The 21,210-nt window shown below is 41.6% G+C and overlaps 1 protein-coding gene across 6 annotated transcripts in view; it reads right to left on the bottom strand.

Moving 5' to 3' along the window:
- EPHA7 (EPH receptor A7) overlaps positions 1–20,636 on the bottom strand; it is a 170,511-nt gene extending 149,875 nt beyond the window's left edge. For 5 of the 6 annotated variants that reach the window (XM_074819521.1, XM_074819525.1, XM_074819522.1 and 2 more), the window contains exons 1-3: positions 20,399–20,636; positions 15,893–15,957; positions 10,789–11,458 (exon numbers count right to left, since the gene is read on the bottom strand). In XM_074819521.1, coding sequence (XP_074675622.1) covers positions 10,789–11,458; positions 15,893–15,957; positions 20,399–20,495 — 832 coding nt within the window. In that variant the 5' untranslated portion in view covers positions 20,496–20,636. Of the gene's footprint in view, positions 1–10,788; positions 11,459–12,122; positions 12,164–15,892; positions 15,958–20,398 lie in introns of those variants that run through there. The other variant, XM_074819526.1, reaches the window with a different exon arrangement.
- Between the last annotated feature and the right edge of the window lie 574 nt (positions 20,637–21,210).

Below are 21,210 nucleotides of genomic sequence, written 5' to 3'. Positions count from 1 at the left end.
AGTTACCAACATTCTTCAAGCACTTTTGTGGTAGCTGAGCAAGGGCTCCAAGGGTTTAAATTAGAGTTTTAATGAGATTCTCAACACCAACTATGTCCCTCTGTGGACACAAATGAATTGATTCAAATAGATATCACATAGTCATTCATGAAATGTATAATTTGTTATCAAAATCTACCTATACAATAGTTTAGTGTAAAAAAAGGTGGTTGTATTGGGTTTGTGTGTGGTGGGGTTATGGTAGTGGGGGAAGGGCTACAGGGGTGGCCTCTGTGAGAAGCTTCTCAAAGCTCTCCCAGCTCCAAGTCAGACCCACCTCTGGCCAAGGCTGAGCCAATTAGAAATGGTGGCTGTGCCTCTGTGATAACGTATTTAAGAAGGGGAACCTGCAGCAGAGAGGGAGGAGGAGTGAGGGAAGTGTCTGCAGACACCAAGGTCAGTGAAGAAGGAGCAGGGAAGGTGTGCTGGAGCAGAGTTTCCCCTGCAGCCCATGGTGAGAGGGCAGGCTGTGCCCCTGCAGCCCATGGAGGTAACCAGTGGAGCAGATGCCCACCTGCAGTCCATGGAGGACCCCATGCTGTGTCCAAAGAAGGCCAGAACTCTGAGGGAAGCCTGCACTGGAGCAGTCTGTGGCTGGGAGGACTGCAGCCCATGGAAGGGACCCACACTGGAGAAGTTTGTGAAGAGCTGCAGCTCTGTGGGAAGGACTCACATCAGAGAAGTTCATGGAGGACTGTCTCCCATGGCAGGGACACCACGCTGGAGTAGGGGAAGAGTGTGAGGAGTCCTCCCATGAAGGAGAAAGGATTGGCACAAACAACAGGTGATGAACTGACTGCAACCTCCCCTCCCTGCCCCCCTGCACTGCTGGGAGGGAGGAGGTAGAGAAATTGGGAACAAAGCTGAGCCTGGGAAGAAGGGAGGGGGGGGGGAGAGGATGTTTTTAAGATGTGGCTGTATTTCTCACTATCCAACTCTGATTTTATTGGTAAATTAGTGGTGGTGGTGTTCAAATTAAATTGAAGTTCTTTCTTCCCCAATCAAATCTGTCTTTTGCCCGTGACCACAATTGGCGAGTCATTCCTCCCTCCCTGTCCTTGTCTCCACTCCTCAAGCCTTGTGTTGTATTTCTTCCTCCCCATCCCACTGGGTGGGAGGAGTGAGCAAACGGCCGCATGGTGCCTAGTTTCCCTCTGGGCTTAAACCATGACAATGATACATTCAGGAAATTCAGAGAACTCTATGTTTACCACTCATAAATGAAGACTAGATAGTAAGCTGAGAAAACGAGGGATTTGGAGGGTTGGAGGCCACAGGCAGTATTAACTTTTCAGGTGGAATGGATCAGGTCATTAATCCAAGCTGCAGGCAACTCGAGTTTTTCCTTGATGGTCCACCAGAAATGGATGGAGAACTCTGACATCCTGCCCCTCTCCTACACAGGGGGTTAAACTTCTACACAGAAATGCACATGTACACTATGTCACAAGACTAGAACAAAAGCATATACATGGTCATTTAAGTAAAAAACACCTCTATCAAGCATCAGGGGACACTTGCAATTTAGTCACATCATGAGGACATATCCAGTAAGGTGAAGGGAACGTACAGCAGGTCACATGTATATGGCTACATCGGGCCACCATATTAGTCACCTGCCAAAAGAACTCCAAGTATCACTTTCAAGGACCACCCCAGTTCAATACACTGTGTTCAATCTACTGGAAAAATGAACGCCAGTCATCTAGGCTGGGTGATATTTCACATCCACTAAATGTAAGGAAAGAATAGTACCAATTTATAGCCACTAATTATGATAGAGATTATACACCTCATGTACCATTGGTGGAATTTTTGAGTCCTGTTTATATTTGCTTCTCTGTACACATTTATACCAGGACAATACTGACAATTCAGAAAAGCACATCTAATCAAACATGCATTTAAATATGTTTCATCAACGTAGAAGTTTTAGGTTTATGTATATGCTTACAGTTACTTAAAACTTTAGCACTTTCCTCAGTAGGAAAATATTAACACATGATGTTATTCTCATTGGGATTCTTGCCATTAAATTCTAGGGATGATGCCCCTGCCCACAGTCCTACAGATAGTTTTCTGCATTAGGCATTACTTCCTTAAAATAGTCATAACTTGTCTACTGAACAGTAGGAGCTCCATTTTTACACTTTCTACAGCATGTTTATTTATGGTAATATATATTATCAGAATTTGTTTTTGTTCAAAATGAAAAAATCAGTAGCCAATCAGCAAGCCAGGGCTCTCAAAATTGAACCCTTAACTTATTTCACAATTACAGCAAGAAATAATCTTTGTATTTATGTATATTAAATACATTACAAAATAATAGCAGTAATTATATTCCTTAATCATGTACTTCCTTTTTATCCATCAATCACACACATTTGAGGTATGTCAGGTGTCAGAATACACTAATAATTACTTAATTAGACTTTTATTAGAAAAATGCCTGATATCATTATTTCAGGAGAGCCATGTCTTGCCAAGAGTCACATGTAACTAATCCAAACCATAAAAATTAAGAAGTTAAAAGTATTAATTTACCTTGGGTAAAAAAACCTGATGTTTCTTACAGATGTGAGCAACTTTATCCTCCTTAGGATAGGCAGTGGGGCCACCCAGCTAAATAAAGCTATACAGGTACATGCATTGACAGGATCAGGACTCTAGAAGTATAATAATTGAGCCCACTTCTTATCTCACACAAGTTTTATACTTAACTGCCTCTGCTACTCTGAATTATACTTATAAATTAGCTTAATATTAAGCAAAATTTCCTAAAATTCATATAGCTTCTAAAAGATAATTTTTCCTAAAAGGAAATCTCTTCCTAATGGATAAAAATAGAAGTAAGGAAAAAAGCGTTAAATACTGAACAGTCACTCTCCAGTATGTTGACATGATGTGTTTATTAGGGGGACTTGATGAAGTCAGAAACAGTCGTTAATGGAAAAGTATGCAAGAATATTCTTTCACCAGACACCAGACATACTGTTGATATGTCTGAGAACAAGAAATTAAATACGAGATTCCCACAGAAAAGAAAGTTTCTGCTGTGAACTATTAACTAGGATACTATTCGCTTTCACATATAACATATTTTTCATTAATATTAGGGACAAGAGAACTCACTGTGAAAGATACAGGCAACAGAAAGATTAGGAAGTGCACAGGGATAAAAGCTTCTTTAAGTAAGGAAAAGACTGTTCATAAAAATCTCTTAAATATATTTGCTATCGCTGTTCTTTTCTCAATAATGTAAGGTGATAGAAGAAATTAGATACATCATCCTGTAAAGAGAGGTTATTTTGTATGAAATTAAAGATAGGTAATGATGAATTAAAGAGTGAACCTGACTTTTTTTTCTTTTTTTTTTTTTTCCCCTGCTTGATGCCACAATATTCTGTGAAGGGTTACAGTAGAAAACACCTACATATTTTTCCTGTCATGTGAACTGTGTTTGGCTTTTAATAAGCTCCCTGAACATAATTTTCTAATTTTTTTAAGGGAACCCCTGACAAATTGTTTTATTCTTAATTTGGTTCCAGCCTTAAGTTTTTATTAACAAAGTAGTATTTATAGTATTTGGGGGTAGAGGGGAACCAACACAATCATTATGTAAACAAAGTATATGTATTGAGTACACTTTAAAAGATTCATTTTGTTTTTGCAGATATTAATTTGAAAATGTTTTACCTGATTTCAGTTTAAAAAGTGTTAATCTGCAAGCTGTGTACAGTTTATTGTTTTTAATAAATTAGCATTGCAGACAGACCTTGCAGAATACAGGGAAAACACTGAGATTTAATGCTGAGAAGTCATGAAGCAACAATTAATTTTTACACTGTAGTTCAAGTGGTAATATGCATGATACTAACTGAAAACCCACATAAAGAGAAAACTATCTCCACAGTTTCCCGAGTAAAAAACAGAAACACATTCTCAAAGATTTAATAGTGCTTAATATATATGAACCGATGAGGGGGCGGGGAGCAAATATTTTCATGATAACAAGGGAAGTTTGGGATGAAGCAAAATTCAAAAGCTAATCTAGTTAAGCAAACATTTTGCTCACATAATTTTTATTTTCTTTCAACTTCAGTACCAAACATGGTTCTCTCTGTATGGTTGTCCCACTTCTCAAATAAGAACCTCCACTTTGCTTCTTTGCTTAAGGCTCCTTGTTTTCAGAGAACAATTTATACTTTGAACTGCAGTTTGCTTGAACAACTTTGAACAGCATTTCGCCATCCATATAATAGATGTCTTACAGATACATAAAGTAGATTAGTTAAACGCTTATTGACATGTTCCTCTCTTTTCTGTGATCAGTTCTTCCATTAAATGATCTCTATTTTCAGTTTCTCTGTAACCTACTATTTTTTTCAGTTCCTGAAACCTTGTTGGGGGTGGGGGGGTGTGTTTTTAGTTTTTTAAGAAAAAAAAAAAACAACACAAAACAAACACTCATATTTAATGAAATGCATGTACACTTGAGATTCCCCTAACAAGGATTAAATGTGTAACTGCTCCTATTTGTACTCAGAAATGAAAGAATATTTAAATTCCTTTTTAGTGGCTTAATTCTCAGAGGTTGACAGAAACCCTGGACAAAAACAAAAAAAAAACCCTAAAAAAGCAGAAAAATACCCAAGAATTCCCAAGATTTCCAAGCAAGCCACTTACTTTTTCATCTATGAAAATATTTTATACTTAGAAAAGTATAACAAAGCCTATTAATATTCATGTTATTAATAATATCATGCCTATCGTACCTTTTACAAAAGATTTCTGAGCAGAAAAGTTTGTTTCAGAAGTAAGATGTACGGTTTTGGGCAACAGAATTGACACGATGAGATTCCATTTCTAAATACCATCTAAAGCTTCATTTAGAACAAACAGAAGATAGACTTTATGGCTAAGGAGTTAACGGCCCAGCTGTTGAGCAACCACAGCTAATTCAGCAGTGGCATCCCAGGCCCATAAAAAGACAGCTTTAGTGCTTCCTCTGTAACTAAAGGAGAAATTACTAAGATTCTGTTAGATTTCATTGCTGGCTTTGTTTTGATTTCAAAATCTGTGCACAGCAGTGAATCTGACATGAAAAATAAAATAAAAAAAAAAGTACAACAAATTTAGTTTAAGAACTTGATATTCAGCAAACCTCTAGCAAAATGAAAAAATAAAATTAATTCCTAGAGACAACAGAATTTGGGAAGAGGAACAAAGGGATGGTGGAGCAGGGGGCAGAGAAGAGAGGTTGGAGAAGGGAAAGAGCTCTACATTCAACTAGATTATCTGACAATTTCACTTCTACGATGTGAGCTCTTGATTGCCCACCTGCATGTGCCATTTCACTCCTGTCAGCTCTTCAGGAGCAAAACAGCTAGTTCATTGGAAACTAAACCCATCAGTAGCTCTGCAGTTAATTCATTTGAGGGATCACTCTGATGGCATTATGGATGAGAACCAGTTTCAACTGCCTCTACCACTTGATCACTTTAACTTAACATCGCCTTACTTCTCACATACCTTCATGTCACACTTGAGAGAGGATGCTGTATCACCAAAACTATGATAGCCTATAATCATACTAATCAAACTAACTCAATCCCTTCAGGCAAAGGAACACTACAAAAAATAATTGTATCTTAGGGACAAAAGGCAACCCAGAGGAGACCTTGAAAAAATGCTATGAAGCACGAAGGCAACAATTTCTTCAGTTGATGGCTAGCCCTCACCACTGAGAACACAAGCCATTTTGTATGATTTAATTCGGAAATGACTTTTCAAAGAGGACATGTTTAATGGTAGACATAGTTCCTCATAGGCTGAAGGACGTGAACAAACTAGGTCAAAGAAACCCGAATGACATAGGAAGACTGACAAATTTGTGAAAATCATCCTCTTTATGAACACGTCTGCTCTGAAAGATATAGCAAGAAAATATCTTTCTACCACATCTCTCTGACAAGAAGGGCAGTCAGAAGACTCCAAGGTGAAAGAAAGCCAAGACATTCAACTTTCTAGAAACTCCAAAAGGGGATGGAAGCAGGAATCACAGCTCTGCATTTCATAATAGAAACACCTTCAGTATTCCTAACCATCTGGCTAGAAGGTCTTACCTTCACCTTAAAAGTAAGTTTCTGGTATATTTTTCTGAACCCTGCTAGGATCCTTTGGAAAGATATTTACATGATTTTTTTTTTTTTTTTTAAATCAAATAGCTCCTATGCAGCTGTATCTGGGACCTGATTCATATCACACCGACCTTTCTTTAAAAAGGGACAGAAAATTTATTTAAAGTTAGGGGATAAAAAGGGAAGGATGTAGACACTCTTCTGTTGAATGTCCGCTGGCTTCAGAGAAAATTAGAATACCCGAAGATATTCCCATTCTCTGCTCTGGTTCAATTTGCAGAGAATAATTACACTCTCTTCCCTAGAGTAAATTTGGAGGCAAATGGAAGGGAATTCTTCTTCAAAAAAAAGAAACATTTACAGTCTTAATGATATAAATGCCATTGAAAAAGTTTTCTACCATTTCTCCCCTTCTCCACAAAGCAAAACATTTTCAAGTTGAACATGCAGGGATGTCAATATAGGTTACTCAAGCTGCAGGTCACCCAAAGCTTTTGGGATACTACCTGGGCTAAATTCTACATCCAATTCACAGTATGCATAACTTGGATTTCTTAGAAGCATGGTAACATTTCTTTAATGACAACTTATTCACATTCCCCCCCTTAATTCATCACCCTCTACTAATAAACTTGTGGCACATCAGCTCCTAAGTGGAGCAATATTGAAAAACAAACACACACACACAACCACACATACTTTACAACGAATATGCCAAGTATAATGCAAATTCAGTTTCTGGATATGTTATCAAGTAATATTTAACAAAGTCGAGAGATAAAAGTTTATCCCAAGAAAGAAAAAAAGAAGGAACAGATGCAACTTGCAGTCTAGCACTGTGTACAGCACATGACAAAGTTTGGAAGGAAAAGCCTGTAGCTCCCTTTTTACCTCACCACGACAAAATGTGCAAATAGCTATAATCCCCTCACCATTTTGCGGGCAATGAAACAACTGTTAATGCATATGGTATTGTAAAATGTTTAACAGTAAAATGCACCCATTTGGCTTTCCCTAGAAATCTGAATTTTTGGACTTGGTGCCCAATCATCTACGTAATTTCTCAGTTCAGTCATATTAAGAGATGCTTCCTACCTTCTGAAATATCACTCTACTGGTCCAATTGAATAAATTTAATTATTTTCCTCCCCACCTCCAACTAACATGAAACAGATGGAAAATACATCACATTAGAAATTCTCAAAGAATTATTTTCTCCTTTGAATATCAATCACTGATTGCAGTGTTCTCCTTACATGCACAACATATTGACTGAACTCCACTGTGAGAAAAAAAATCAAAGTTAGACCTATTTGGAGTCCACTACAGTTACTGAGAACTTTATTGGGTTTTTGTGGTTGGTTTTTTTTTGGGTTTTTTTTTTTTTTGCCAGAAGAGCTGCAATAAATGATGTTGTAAAAACTGAATATTTCTAAGTACCTTTCTGGTACCTTTGCTAGGTACCTTTCAAGACAATCCTTTAGAATGTACAACTTTCACACCTAAGCCTAGTGCCACGCACCAGCAGACATAAGATCAACAATGAGAAGATAGTGTCCTTGCACATAAGCAAAAGAATCTGCAATTCAAAGTTCAGATTTAAGATTTTGCTTTAAATTACAATTGTGAGCTCTTGGAATTTTTTGGGTCTCTTATGTATGTGTGTTATCATGATAGATCACTGAGGTGGCACAGACTCCTCAGCACATCTATAGTGAAAAGTAATTGGCGTACATCCAAAAAAAAAAAAAAAAAAAAAAAAAAGATTAATTCAGTTTGAAAGATTGATCACTGAAGAAGGAACACAGGGGAGCTCATTTCCCAGGTTATGCGTTTCACCGCTCACGATTGTTTTCTTCCTTATCCTTCCCAACATTACCAGTTACTTACATTCATGCAACAAAAAAATCTGGCAACACATCCAGTGCAGAGTTGTCTATAAATCAAAATTCAATTGTTTTAGTATCTGAACTCAATAAATTTCCCACACAGGAGAGAAGCTGTATGCAAAAGGCATACATTCTTCAATCACAGCCAGCCAATCAAGCTAGCATAACACAAATGAAAATCCCCACTGAGTTACAGGCTGAAGAGCTATTTGGAACTACAATGTGGCCATCTACTCCTACCTTTGCTACAATGCAGCCAGATAAGGTATTATTCTGTATCTTTAAAAGACCTTCCTATTGTGTTAAGTTAATTCAGCTGAGCTTTAGCAAGTGTGAGAGAGGAATCACAGACTTCTGCCCGTCCTGACAGAGCACAATGCTTTCTGCCATGAGTAGTCCCAAAGAAGTCACACAGCGTGCCACGTACAAAGTATTTGCAGAAGTGAGCCCTCAGACAGGGCTATAAAAGCTCTGGGTTAAGGAAGCACACGCCAACTTGCTTCTGCTTGATCTGTTACACAGCTTGACAGTAACAGATAGCCAGTTGCATTAGTGTCAACGTTCAGATAAGTTTCTCTCAATATCTGTCACAAAAAACAGACGCAGTATCAGTGTGCCAGCTGTATTATCGGTCACTACATAGCTGATCATACTTAATAACATCCTCAAGCACAGACACGGCTAACAAGTATCACAGACGGCAATTACTATCGTGTGCCACAGTCACACAGATTGTTCTGACTCGGGAGCTGCCAACAGCGCGCATTGGGCGAGTGCCTGCCTCCCACCTTTTCCCTCTCCAATACATTAACTTGCCTCAATATGGAGCCAGAGTTTGTTTTGAAACTCTTAACAGGATCACTGAAAGAAAAGAGGAAAAATACCATAAATGATCCTCTGGACTGTTTCCAGAGTAGCGTATTCTCTTAGCGATTGCTTTGGAAGCAAGCCAAAAAATGGGAAGTGTTCTTGCAAATGAGCACGCTACTATGCTCAAGTACAAGTTATCATTTAATTCTTTTGTCAACATCAGCACAGTTAGAAATTAAGAAGCCTATTTAATAAACAGGTTACTTGAATTCCAGTTACCAAACAACAATTTCTTCTCTATCCCTCCTCCTCATGCTCACTCAGGTCCTGTCCCCCACCCACTTCCCAAAATACAGTGCTTTCTTTTTTGGATACTTTCTCTCCTTTATTGAAAGCCAAATAAAATTGGTATATTAATTACATCAACCATGACTAGGTCTGTAACCAAGAGCAAGTTAACTAAGAAAAGGAAAAAAGTCAGTCGCTCAGAAAAAAACCCATTTGGAAACCTCAAAACAGGCTTCTATGGGACACAGAGCTTAATATTTTTAACAGAGCTTTAATACAGTCTACTGAATGGTTTTGTGGGGGCAGTTTTTCACATTACAATTACACCTAATGAGATCACCCTCCACAGTGTATATAAACCCTCATCCCTTTCCAACAGAACAATGAAAGATTTGTGCAAAGCTACAAAGGCCTCAGATCAACTCCACTCACTTTACCTTGTAAAAATTCATCAAGAACACAATCATGCTTTTTTTTCTGAGGAAAAATTATTAATAAGGAGACTCATTTACTTTGGTTTAGGGTGTCCCTAATCCTACACAGATTTTTAAGTCCTCACACAGACATCTCAGACTCAGCAACTGCTGCCAGTTTTGTTTTTGAGATTATGTAGGTTTTTCCTCTTCACAGGTTTTGTCCAGTTTTTGACTTACAACTTTTCTCACCAACAAATGTCTGCCTATCTTACAATAAAAATACGGTCCTATATAACTCCTTGTGTTATCTTGTGATAAAAATGATAGACCTTGTGTTACATGTACATGAAAATACCTGACTTCTAACAAACTGCCTATTCTCTTGATTTTACTGTAAGAAAAGACAATGAAATATCCTTTCTCATGCTAAGCAAAAATGTGTTACACATGTAGCCCCAGTGACAACAATGTTAAGGGTAAGTATCATTCTAAGAATATGGATAACTGAATCAGTCTGAATTAGAACTGAGTAGGCTCCGATTTGCTAGTGTTTTAAACGAATCACCATGATCCCACAGCAAGCCAGAAGTTTAGAATTAGTTTTATACAAAAAGATATTGTAGAAAGGAAAACATAGTTTATTCTGAAAACTTGGTATTCTGTTTGAAAGATCTATCTTGTGTTTGAATTTTTACACACTCAACAGAAACTTCTAACTCAGTTTTGATTGTGTGCGTATTCTTTCCATTACTAATCACATCTCATTCTAAATTTACTTCCTCAGTTTTAGTTTCCTTATAATTCTGTCACAGATCATGTGAAAGAACAAATTGTTTGACTACTCACATCTGAGATTATTGATACAATGTTCTGTATTACCAAGCACTGTACCTCAGCATTACCAAGAGGTACAAGGAACATCACCTTAACCAGTTTAAAATGTTAGTCCTGAATCTATATTTATACTTCATACAACTTTAACTTTTCTTGTTTAAATTTAAAAATGCAGTATGCAACCACTGATTTCCATATCCACAAGGGCTGACTGCTTTAGATTAGACAGTGTGAAGTTTACAGATTAAGGATTCAAAAATTTTAACAGCAGACTGATGATGTATTTATCTTGCAAAAAAAATAATAAAAGTAAGCTGGTAGAACATGACCTATAATGTATATATTACAGCAAGCTGTATGTTTACTTACGTTCACACGTGTCTCCTTTCTGTTGGTATCCTGCTTTGCAGATACATTTTCCAATAGGCACTAACCATTCTCCCTCTGCACTACAATGCATCTTCGGTGAGTTCTCTGCCTCCTCCTCCGCGCTACTGACACAAGTTCCTCGTACTTCAACTAAAGAGGAAAACTCGGAGCCAGTCACTGTGTCAGGAAAAATAGCTAAGTTCTCAATGATGGACCAGCACTTCTTGTAGTAGACTTTGACAGAGACCAAAGCAATGCAGGCCCCTACATCCTGAAATGCAAGATAGAATCCTTTTTTGGACAAAGGTCCAATTTCTCTCACCTCTGTGTTAAGTTTCATTTTTCTCTCCCCAAGATCACCCTGGGTAAAACTTTCATCTGCTGCAATAGTGTCTATTTTTACATACTGGTTTTCTCGGATATTCCTGCCAGTGTCGTAGTCTGTTTCATAATAATACAAGTTAAAAGTTTCTTTACAAGTCCCCAGAACTCCAGGAAGACTGTTACAATCCCTCAGAGTGAATTTCAGTTCTACAAAAATCCTTTGTGCATTGCTTTTTGCAATCCAGTTAGTCCGAAGCCAGTTGTTTTGGTTTGATTCCATCACCTGGCATACCTGGTATGTTCGTATGGGAGTGTAGTTTTCATCCAGTCCACTAATTTCTTCCCACTAAAACAATAACAAACAGTTAGTAATACAAAACAAGTACACCACCAGATGTAACTACTGTGTGTTTTAAAAGGCCTCATACAAGTCTCCCTCCTTTTTAACAGTACTACTTCATAAAAAGTAGGTTATTGTTAAAATACTCTTAAGCACCCAAATGAAGAAAATACATATTAAAGCAGCTGCAGGTTCTCTCTCACTTCATCTCTTTCCCACATATAAATAAACAAAAATCATTGTCATATCATCAACGCAGTTGTAAAGGGGAAGCTTCAGAGAAGGTGTTCAGTGAACCAGGTTCTGATTACACACTGGGCTCTCCCACATTTCATTAAGGTCATGACAGTTTTGGATAAGCAAAGACCAAAAGGAGAGAGGCAGCTTTGCTTCCAGAGAAACCTAAAGTCAGTGAAGTCTTAGAAACCAAAATTGCCTAGTGTTACAGTACATACAACTTGTGCACATAAAACTTCCAGTGGAAATTTCAGTTGTACAGAAAGCATGGGGCCAGGTCCTGAAACTTCTGAGTCAGACAATTTTCACTCCTATACAATGAAAATGGCATAGAGAGAGAGTGTAACAGAAAACAGACAGAATTAAAAATCTGAAAGCAAGAAAACATTTTGGTTGTCCCCTTTTTGTTCAGTCCACCTTCAGTCCTACTTACAAATCAAAGAAGGTAAGCGGGAGTTCCTCACCTCTCATTTTGTTCAGTGGCTGCATCCACATTAAAAGGAGTAAACTTTATTTAGTTGAGAGTTCAAATGAACCATGAGATTACATACGTAATTAAGAACAACCCACATGACTGAAAGTTCACTGGTTCAAAGACTGGTTTTTGTTGTTGTTCCCTCTTTAGGATACCGACTACATGACAAACTGGTAAGCCTGTAACAGTCCCATATTCTTTAACAGCCTTTGGTGGCGTGGGAATTTGCATCTCTGGCAATGGCAAACCTTTCACTGAAATCAACCAGGCGGATTCGCTCAGGTGTAACCAAAACTATCTGTCTCCCACCTTTTTTCGTATTTCTTGTAACAACTAATTCACTGAAGAAACCACAGCTGTAATAAATTAGGGGAGGGTGGGTTTGAGCTATCCTCTCCCGATGATAGAGGCAACCATAACTTCTCCGTATGGCACTTAGCCCTCTGGCCTTGTGTCAATAATGCACTTAAGCTCACGCTTAAGATCAATGACAGTACTTATAAGCTTAATGGTAAGCATATGCTTAAATGCTTTGTGGGACTAGCACACTCGGCACCTCTGCAGGATGGAGCACCCAGTGACATTCCTGACACCAGTAATCAAGCGTGGAAGGCATTGGTTTCCCAGACTAGGAGTCATGCAGTATACAACACTTTGCAAGCCTATTTGACAGCAAATGAGATCATTTTAATGTTGGTCTAGTGCTCCAAGAAAAAGCAGATGTGGTTGAACGGATGCTGGAAGTTATCACCACAAAATATTTCACAGCTGCAGATGCTGAAATGCACAGAAGTTGTAAATATCAAAGTGCATTTCAAAGACCTACAGTTAATATAGACGTGGTATGTATGGTATTATATATGCATATGGTATTAAACAATTGAAATATATTATTAAATGCTCGTGGAGTTAACTGAACTGATTGCATATGGAAGTGTATTAATCTCAGAACAGAATAAAGTCTATCTTCATAATAGATTTATTATATCTGAATGAGTAAGACTTTTTTTCCCCCTCTATAAGAACTAATACAAGCAAGGAAAAGAAAAAAAAAGGGGCCCTGGACTGAGAATTTGGCTCTGCCACATTGGAAAGGAAAAATAAAAACAAAAAAACCCAACAAAAACTAAAGAAAAGAAAACAAAAAAAAACAAAACACAAAGATGACAAAAAAGGCATGCAGCCTAAAATTTTACTGATTTTTATATTCTCCTTTTCACATCAGGTAGTGTTGGGCTGGGTTGTTTTTTGAGTTGGATTGGGTTTTTTGTTTATTTTTTATCTTGTGTAAGCAGTCCTCCCTCAAAACATCAAGCCAGATTCTGCTGGAGATATTCCAGTCAGACGACATATCGTATCTTTGAAGTGAAAGTAACTCTAAAGCACCACACAACAGAATCTGACTCCTCGTGTTCTGATGTGGACTGCTCCATCAAAACAACTCCCAGCCGCCCCAAAAAAAAAAAAACCCAAACAAAAAAAAACCACAAAACAAACAGAAAGCAAAACAAAAAACAACAACAAACAAACAAAATAAATTTAACATTTTTTTGTAATACAACACAAATGAGCCTTCTTGGAGTCAAAAGCCCACTACATGAGGCTAGCTAGTATCAGAGAGATTCTTCTGCTACAGTCAAGGAAGACAACACAAAACACTAAATTCAGGTAAGCCCTACTTTGTTACCCCTAACACTGAACACTAAAGTCCTTCCATATTTTCCCAAAGCCATGGAACAAGATTTTTTCTGAAAACATAAGGAAATATGACTTATGATTCAATTATATAATCACAGAACTATCACTGCAAGTAGTCCACTGGAGGTGTACATGCTTCTCTGCGGGCAAAAAAATACATCAGTATTTCAGGATATGTTTTCATCTATGCCATCTGAGGTCATGTGCCATTAAAGTATTTTTAAAGTGATCAATTCCATGATAGCTTTTACAGCAAGAAAATTCAATCCTTCTTTGTCCTGATGCAACATATGGTAATATACATGTAATTCCATTTGAATATGTCTTGTTCTATTGGTTTCAATATATGATATTTTAACTTCTTAGCTATCTTAACAATGTTTGAGATCATTGTTAGATGTAACATTTGCAGCTGAATGAGGCTTTTAACAACTGCCTGGCTGATATATTCTGTACTGTGATGGTGCAGTAGTTTCTCTCAAGAAGATTTTCTGTGTTTATTCCCATGAAGTCTTTATTGCATAGTAGAAAATTCACTAATTAAAACTAGAAAAACATTTATTTTCAAAATTACATTATTAAAATGGCACTGTTATGTTATTTTACAGGTAACTTTCTGAACATCTTCATGCATACAAATCCAGCTATTAGTTTTGATTCACTTTTAATTACTGACTGAAATTGGCTTCTATCTCTGAAAACTGCCTTTTACTGTTTGTTGAATTGGACACTACTTTCATCTTTCAGTATGCTGACATGTGTAACGTGTTGACATGTCTTTCATTATCTACAGGTTAGCCTAATATAATTGCCACCAAGCTAATCTTTCAAACACCTCTGGTGAAGGCTTCAATCAGTGCAAAACGCTAATGCCGAGGTTATTAGCCATCATACGTGTTGAGCTCACATTACATTCTTTCTAAAGTCCTTAGATTCGTTTCCAGTTTATGCTTGTATTGATTTTACGATCTTGCTTTTAAAGAAAGACACTTTCGGATTTTCATTCTTCTTATTTAAAGGATTTGTTACACTTTTATATCCCCACTCACACTTCACGCTCTTCTGGCTCCAATTTCTTAATGCACTGAAGATTAAGGGCCTGATCCCCCAAGTCCTTGTTCATGCAATGAGTTGCAATGGATTCAGCGAGACCGCTTCCATGAGTAAAAACTGTCCATATTATTTATGATTTTCCAGACTGAGTTAAGGTAGGACTGAGCTAAGGTAGGACAATATACCTATTATATCTTTCTGAAAATGTTCTTCTTCAAGGCTTGAGGAAGAAGGGGTTTTATACCACTTTCAATTCAGATTGAAAGCAGCATTTCTCAATTTTATGTATATAATAAATAATAACACCACTGTTTCTAAACTTCTTATTTTTTATAATGATGTAGTTTACAATGGTACAACTCATGGAGTACCATGAGAATAATTTGTAAGCAAACTGGAGGAGGCCTTAACCACAAAATTCGTGCCTAGTTCCAGATATCAAGCTCCTCAAGACTTAGGGATGTTTCAAGTTTGGAATGTCATTTCAAACACATCTGCAGTATAAATGTTTTTATTTTAGAGCAGTTCAATCTGTGCTATTCAATTACAAAGAAAACATCGTAAACAAATTTATGATCACCCATTATACAGAAAATGAAAAACATATTTTTAGAAAGTTTCCACACAGAAGTAAATCTGCTGTTTCTAAAAGAAGAAGGAAAAAGTGATTTAAAATACCATGTCATAAATATACAGAGCTTTCTGGTACAGCACAAAGGATTACACTACAAAATATAAAGGTACAGAGAACATTTAGGTGAGTTTCTGAAGAGAGTCTTCCTTTTAATTAGCCTGTACATTTGTACACTGTAACCTGAGGTACACTTCTTTCCATTCTAAAAATGAAAAAGCTGTAAACTTTTAGTACAATTATTGAGAGAAATAGAAGGGGGAGCTTGTTTAAAGAAAGTCTTTCAATTACTTTGGCAAAATAACTACACATCTTTAGGAATTTAACTTTTGCCTGGAGTACCTACCCCATTGGGAGGAGAGGAAATCCATTCCAACTCTGTCTGTTGTGCTTTAGAGTCCAGCAGTATTACTAAAAAAGAAAAAAAAAAACCCACTGTTTGTTAAATATAATAAGTGGGAATATAAAACCAAAGAACAAAGTCTGAATAGAAAAGTGATTAAAAAAATACCACCTTTGTACAAATTAATTTTTTTAAAAATATGAAGAAAAAATATTATCTGCAACCACAACTATGCATTTACTTGTACAGAAATTATTAAATTATTATGTACCATCCACATATAAGCAGATATACATTAATCTTAACGATTGCTTAAATCAAAGTGTATTGTTTTTCTTAGTGCTCTAAACTATTAGTAATCAGTCATTAAGATGCATGCTTCTTTCATCTCCTTTGTCATAAGAAGGACATTTCCCATATGCAGGTTATTACAATGAGCTTAAAACAAATACACAGCAACACTTCAACACTTTTCCAAACTGATTTAGATGGGGCTAGTCTATACCTTAACGGCAGTTGCACTGCAAAAGCAATGGTCTCTTTGAGTTTGAAAGGAAAAAAATATGTCCCTTACGTGATAAAGCAGTAATTCTATAAACAAATGACAACCAGGAATAGAGAAAATAAAGACTCTGCAATTACTTCACACTTTGCATACCTAAAATACTACATACACAAAATCAGACTAATTCACTTTATGGTAATAGCTTACTAAAATCTTCACGTCACTATATCCAGTGACACTTCTATACAAAAAGAGATCAGTTCTAGTAGCACCACAGTTATTTACAGCTAAATGTAACCCCATCTAGGAAAGTGGTTAATCACAGTCAAATAAACCAAGTCTTACATATTTTACAGTACATACTGGAGGTTACATTACTGATGTTCTGTTACCTCCGAGCATACATTTCTATATATGTCTTATAGTTCAGTTATAGCTATAAGCTTCTTTCTTAGCATATTATTATAAGTTTCTGTAAGACTTTCAAATGGTACACATGTTAATCTGTAATGCTCAAATAAAATTTTAAAAAAGTGAAATAATTTGCTGTAATACCTTCTTTCAAACAACCAAAGCTGTAGAGTGATCAACCATATATCTAGGTTTGGTATACTTTGAAGATTCCTTCAAAGCTGCACATTTAACTTCATATCTCTATTTGATTAAATAAAAAGATTTCTAATTTAAGTCTATTCAGTATATTTTTAGCTATAAAGCTATTTATAACTTTATACACAGCATTTAAGCACTGGTATTTCAGCACATGATTTAAGGCCATAACTTGAAGTAACTTTTGTTAGGTCTTTTGAAATGGTTATAATTCTGGCTTCGTCCCTTTCTCCTGGTAGCATTTAACACAAAATTTCAGTGAATTACTAGAAAGATGAGATGACTACAAAAGTTATTTAAAGGTTCATACAGTAACATCCGGAATGCTAGCTGAATACAAAACGGTAGCTTCCAGGCCTGTATTTCAGTAATAAAGTGGAACTACTCATTAAGGAAGTTTGATAGTCTCTCTCTTAGAATGATTATCTGCTTATTTCGTCAAGCTTGGATTCAAGGGGTTTTACTTTGTAACACTTTCTATAGAAAAGCAGGTGGTGTATGTGGTGGTTTGTTAAACAAGAACATTTATAATGGTCCTGGAAAAAAGGTACCACGAAAAATTTAACCATTTCAGCACCAGCACAACGTCCCGTGGCTGCAATTCATTATACTCTTTATTTGGCAGCAATTCTCCACCACATAGCAACGGGTGGGCACATCCCAGAAAGAAAAGGCAACAAACAAACAAACATAAAACCCTGCTCCGCAAAGAGAACGTGGCGTTTCCGTGTGGCACCGAAAGTTGCTGGGGAAGAGCTTTCCAGGGCAGCGGCTGGCGCACTGCTCCCAGCCCGGGCTGTGCGGCGCTGGGAGGCGAGGCGGGGGACGGCGCCGAGCTCCGCGCACCCTGTCCGCAGCCGCGCGGGGATACGCAGGCTCCCGCGGATATGGAGCCTCCCGCGTGCGGGGCACGCCGAGCCCTCGGGCGCGGTCCCTCCGCGGGGGCGCAGCTGGCCGCGCTCCGCGTGAGGCGAGGGGGGGCGGGGGGGGAAGACGCCGCTCAGGGCCCCTCTCGGCAGCGCGGCGGGACAGAGCGCGGAAGGCGGCGTAAAAGCGGCGGGCGAAGCGCGGGGGTGCAGCCGCGGAGAAGAGGCTCCGCGGGGCGCCGCGCAGGTGAGGAGCAGCAGCCTCTCGCCTCCGCGGGGAGCCGCAGCCGCGCACCCACCCCGGGCGCTGCGCGGGGCTGAGCGCAGGCGGCCGCGCCTTCGCGCTGAGGAGCGGGGCTTGGCGGCCGGGCAGCGGCGGAGCGCCGGTACGGCGGTCACCGCCGGCACGCACAGCCAGCCCCGCAGCCGCCGCTCTCGGGAGGGAGCGCCCGGGACAGCAGCCCCGGAGCAGAGCCCCGAGGTCTCGTAGCCAGGGAGCGGAGGGATAGGACCGAACCCCCCTCCCTCTCCCCTGGGGGAGCGGTCGCAGCGGCCCCGCGTCTGCGCTCGCCTCGAGGGTCCCGGCCGCGGCGCTGGCAGAGGGCTCCGCAGGTAACGCGGGACCCCCTCGCTTGGAGAGGCGGGCGGACCCTGCCCCGCTCCTCTCCGGCAGCTCACCGCGGCTTTTGTTTAGCTACAGAAAGGAAACTCGGAAAACTTTTCCCATCCCTCTTCAGTACCCAGCGGGGAGCGGTGGGAAACCACGAGGGGCTGCTCCCGCCACCGGCCCTTTGGCGAGGCCGGGGGGGGGAAGCTGCAAACTTACTTTTTTTTTTTTTTTTTTTTTTTCCCTCCCCCTCGCTCTTTCTTCCGCACAAGTCTTTTGCGCTTGCAGCAGGTAGCCGCTATCAATCCCTGTCTGCCGCTCGCCCCCTCCTGACCCTCCTTAGGCTAGGATGATTTTCCCCAAGCATCCACACATTAGACATACACACACTTCTATGTATAGACGCATATCTGTACACAGCCATTGCACACACAAACACGAGGCAGACAACCGCCGGGAGGCACCGGCGCAGCCCCGATCGCGGCGCAATCCGCAGGGCAGAGCGGGGCAGGCAGCCCGCACCCTCCCTGCCTGCCTCCCTGCCCGGCCCTTCCCCGCTCTCCGCCCTACGGCCACGCGTTAGTACTCCCCGTGTGGGGGTCTCTGTGCTTTACAGCCCCTCCAAATAAACTTTCGAAAGGCTGCTAACGAAAGGCGCTCTCCTCTTTCCCTCTCTAACCTCGCCATCGCCTTCTTCTCTTAAGGGCAGAGGACATTTTAATTGCGGGATATTTTATTTAAGCTCCGGTTACAAGCTCGAAATGGCATTTCACTGCATGCCAACGGTTTGATGAAAAATATTGACGTATTCAGCTGAGGGGGCAAAACCCCAAACGCATACATATGCGGAGATACCGAAAAAGCCCCTGACTCCCCCTTCCCCGTCGTCGTCGTCGTCGTCCTCCGTCCCCCCCCCCGAAGATGGAGATGGACCTTCGCCTTTGGCTGTCAGACGCGAGCAGGGCGCTCCTTTAAATCATTTCGGATTTCCTCAGCGTGAGAAAAGAGATTCTCAGATGGACTTTGTGAATGATTTTATGCACCTCCATCAGCCTCTGATAGAAAACTGCCTGTTTTGTCTCTGTGCACGGGGGAAACAAACGTCCGGGGTTCGCCTTACACAGGTACCAGGGTTGGATTGATGGTTATCAGGAAGCCCCGTTGTGATACGCAGATGGTGCAAAACATCCATCCCTAAACCTCTCTCTCTCTCTAGCGATGCCGGGGGAGAGCACACACGTTGCAGGCACACGACGCCAGGCTGTATGTACCCCCTAAATGCATGCCCAGCCTGCATGGCCACGAGGTGCAAAACTGCACCCCGATGCTCCTTCCCGCGGTCCGTGCACGGCCCCGCGGGGCCGGAGCGCCGCAGGCCCCCGGTGGGCAGTGGCGCGGAGCTGCCCCGCAGCCCCTGTCCCGCAGCCTCCGCCCCGCGCCGTGCCTTGCCTCCCACCAAACGTCCCGAGCCCTGAAACTCGGCCCTCGGCCCCCGCGGCCCCCGCAGCCCCCACCCGGTGAGCAGCGAGGTGAGCCGCCCTCCCTGCGCCTCGTCGGGAGGACCGAGGCTGCCACGGGAGCGCGAGGCTCCCCTGCGCGGGTCCCCGGGCCGGGGGCTGCCTCCCCAGCCCCGTGCCTCTTCATCACGTGCAAATGCCTCGCAAACCTCATTCCTGAGAGCAGAGGCAGTTGTCCCGATCTCTCTCTCACACACACGCACCCCGTCAGAGAATGCCTTGCTCTTCCCTCCCCCCTACCTCAACTAAAAAAAATGTCTTTTTTTTTTTTTTTTTTTTTTAAGCGGGCCGGGGGGGCTGACGGGCAGCTCGCAGTGGCAGGCAGGTCCTCCGCTGAGCCACCACACAGACTTCGTGTGCAAAAGCAATAAATAACCCAAACTTTTGTTTTCCGCATCACCTTACCTTCTTTTGCAGCCTGTGCCTCCCCCTTGTGTGCAAAGCGGAACAGCCAGACTGAGCACAAAATAATCCAAGAAGGGAGCCTACTTTGGAAAACCATGGTGCAGGAGCGGGGTGATTTTATATTTCTAGCTATAGATCTCTAGACACTGCCGCTGCCGCCGCTTGGTGGGTGCTAGAGGACGGTGGAGAATTTGCTCTGCTAGTCTCTGGCTCGGCGCTCGCTCGCTCCCTCCCTCCCGGCTGCCTTTCTCCTCCTTCTCCTCCTCCTCCTCCTCCTCCTCCTTCTTCTTCTTCTCCTCCTCCGCCTCCTCCTCCGCGCCGCTGACCGGCTCCCGCACCGGGCCGGCCGCCCGCCAGCCCCGACTGCAGCCCGGCCGCCCGCGCCGCGCTCCGATAATATCAATTAGGGCGAGGGGGCGGGACCGGAGCGGCAGGATGGCCGGTCCCTCAACCTGACTGACAGCCACCGTCGGCCAAACAACAGCGGCCCTCGGCGCCCGGCAGGCCGAGCCGGCGCCTGAGTCGTCGCGGCCGGGGGGGCGGGGTCGTCGGTGTCACCCAATGAGCGTGCGGCGGTGTCGGGTTGCTCCCGGTGCCGGGGAGCCGCGGGCTGTGCGCGGGGTGACGGCGGTGGGGCCGAGCCGGCGGCCGGGAGCGGGGCGCTGGGCCAGGTCGGCGCCCGGGGCCGCCCCGCACGTCTGGAGGCGGCCGACCGGCGGGAGCGAGCGGGGCGGCCGGGTGGCCCCCAGGGCTCCGTGCGCTCTCCCCGTGCCGCAGCGGCCGGGGTAGGGAGCGAGGATCGTCCCAGCCGG

The sequence above is a fragment of the Strix aluco genome, chromosome 3, assembly GCF_031877795.1.
Source record: "Strix aluco isolate bStrAlu1 chromosome 3, bStrAlu1.hap1, whole genome shotgun sequence".
NCBI classification, from domain to species: Eukaryota; Metazoa; Chordata; class Aves; order Strigiformes; family Strigidae; genus Strix; species Strix aluco.
Note: the sequence above shows the minus strand (reverse complement) of the source record. Positions and strands in the feature narration are given on the sequence as shown.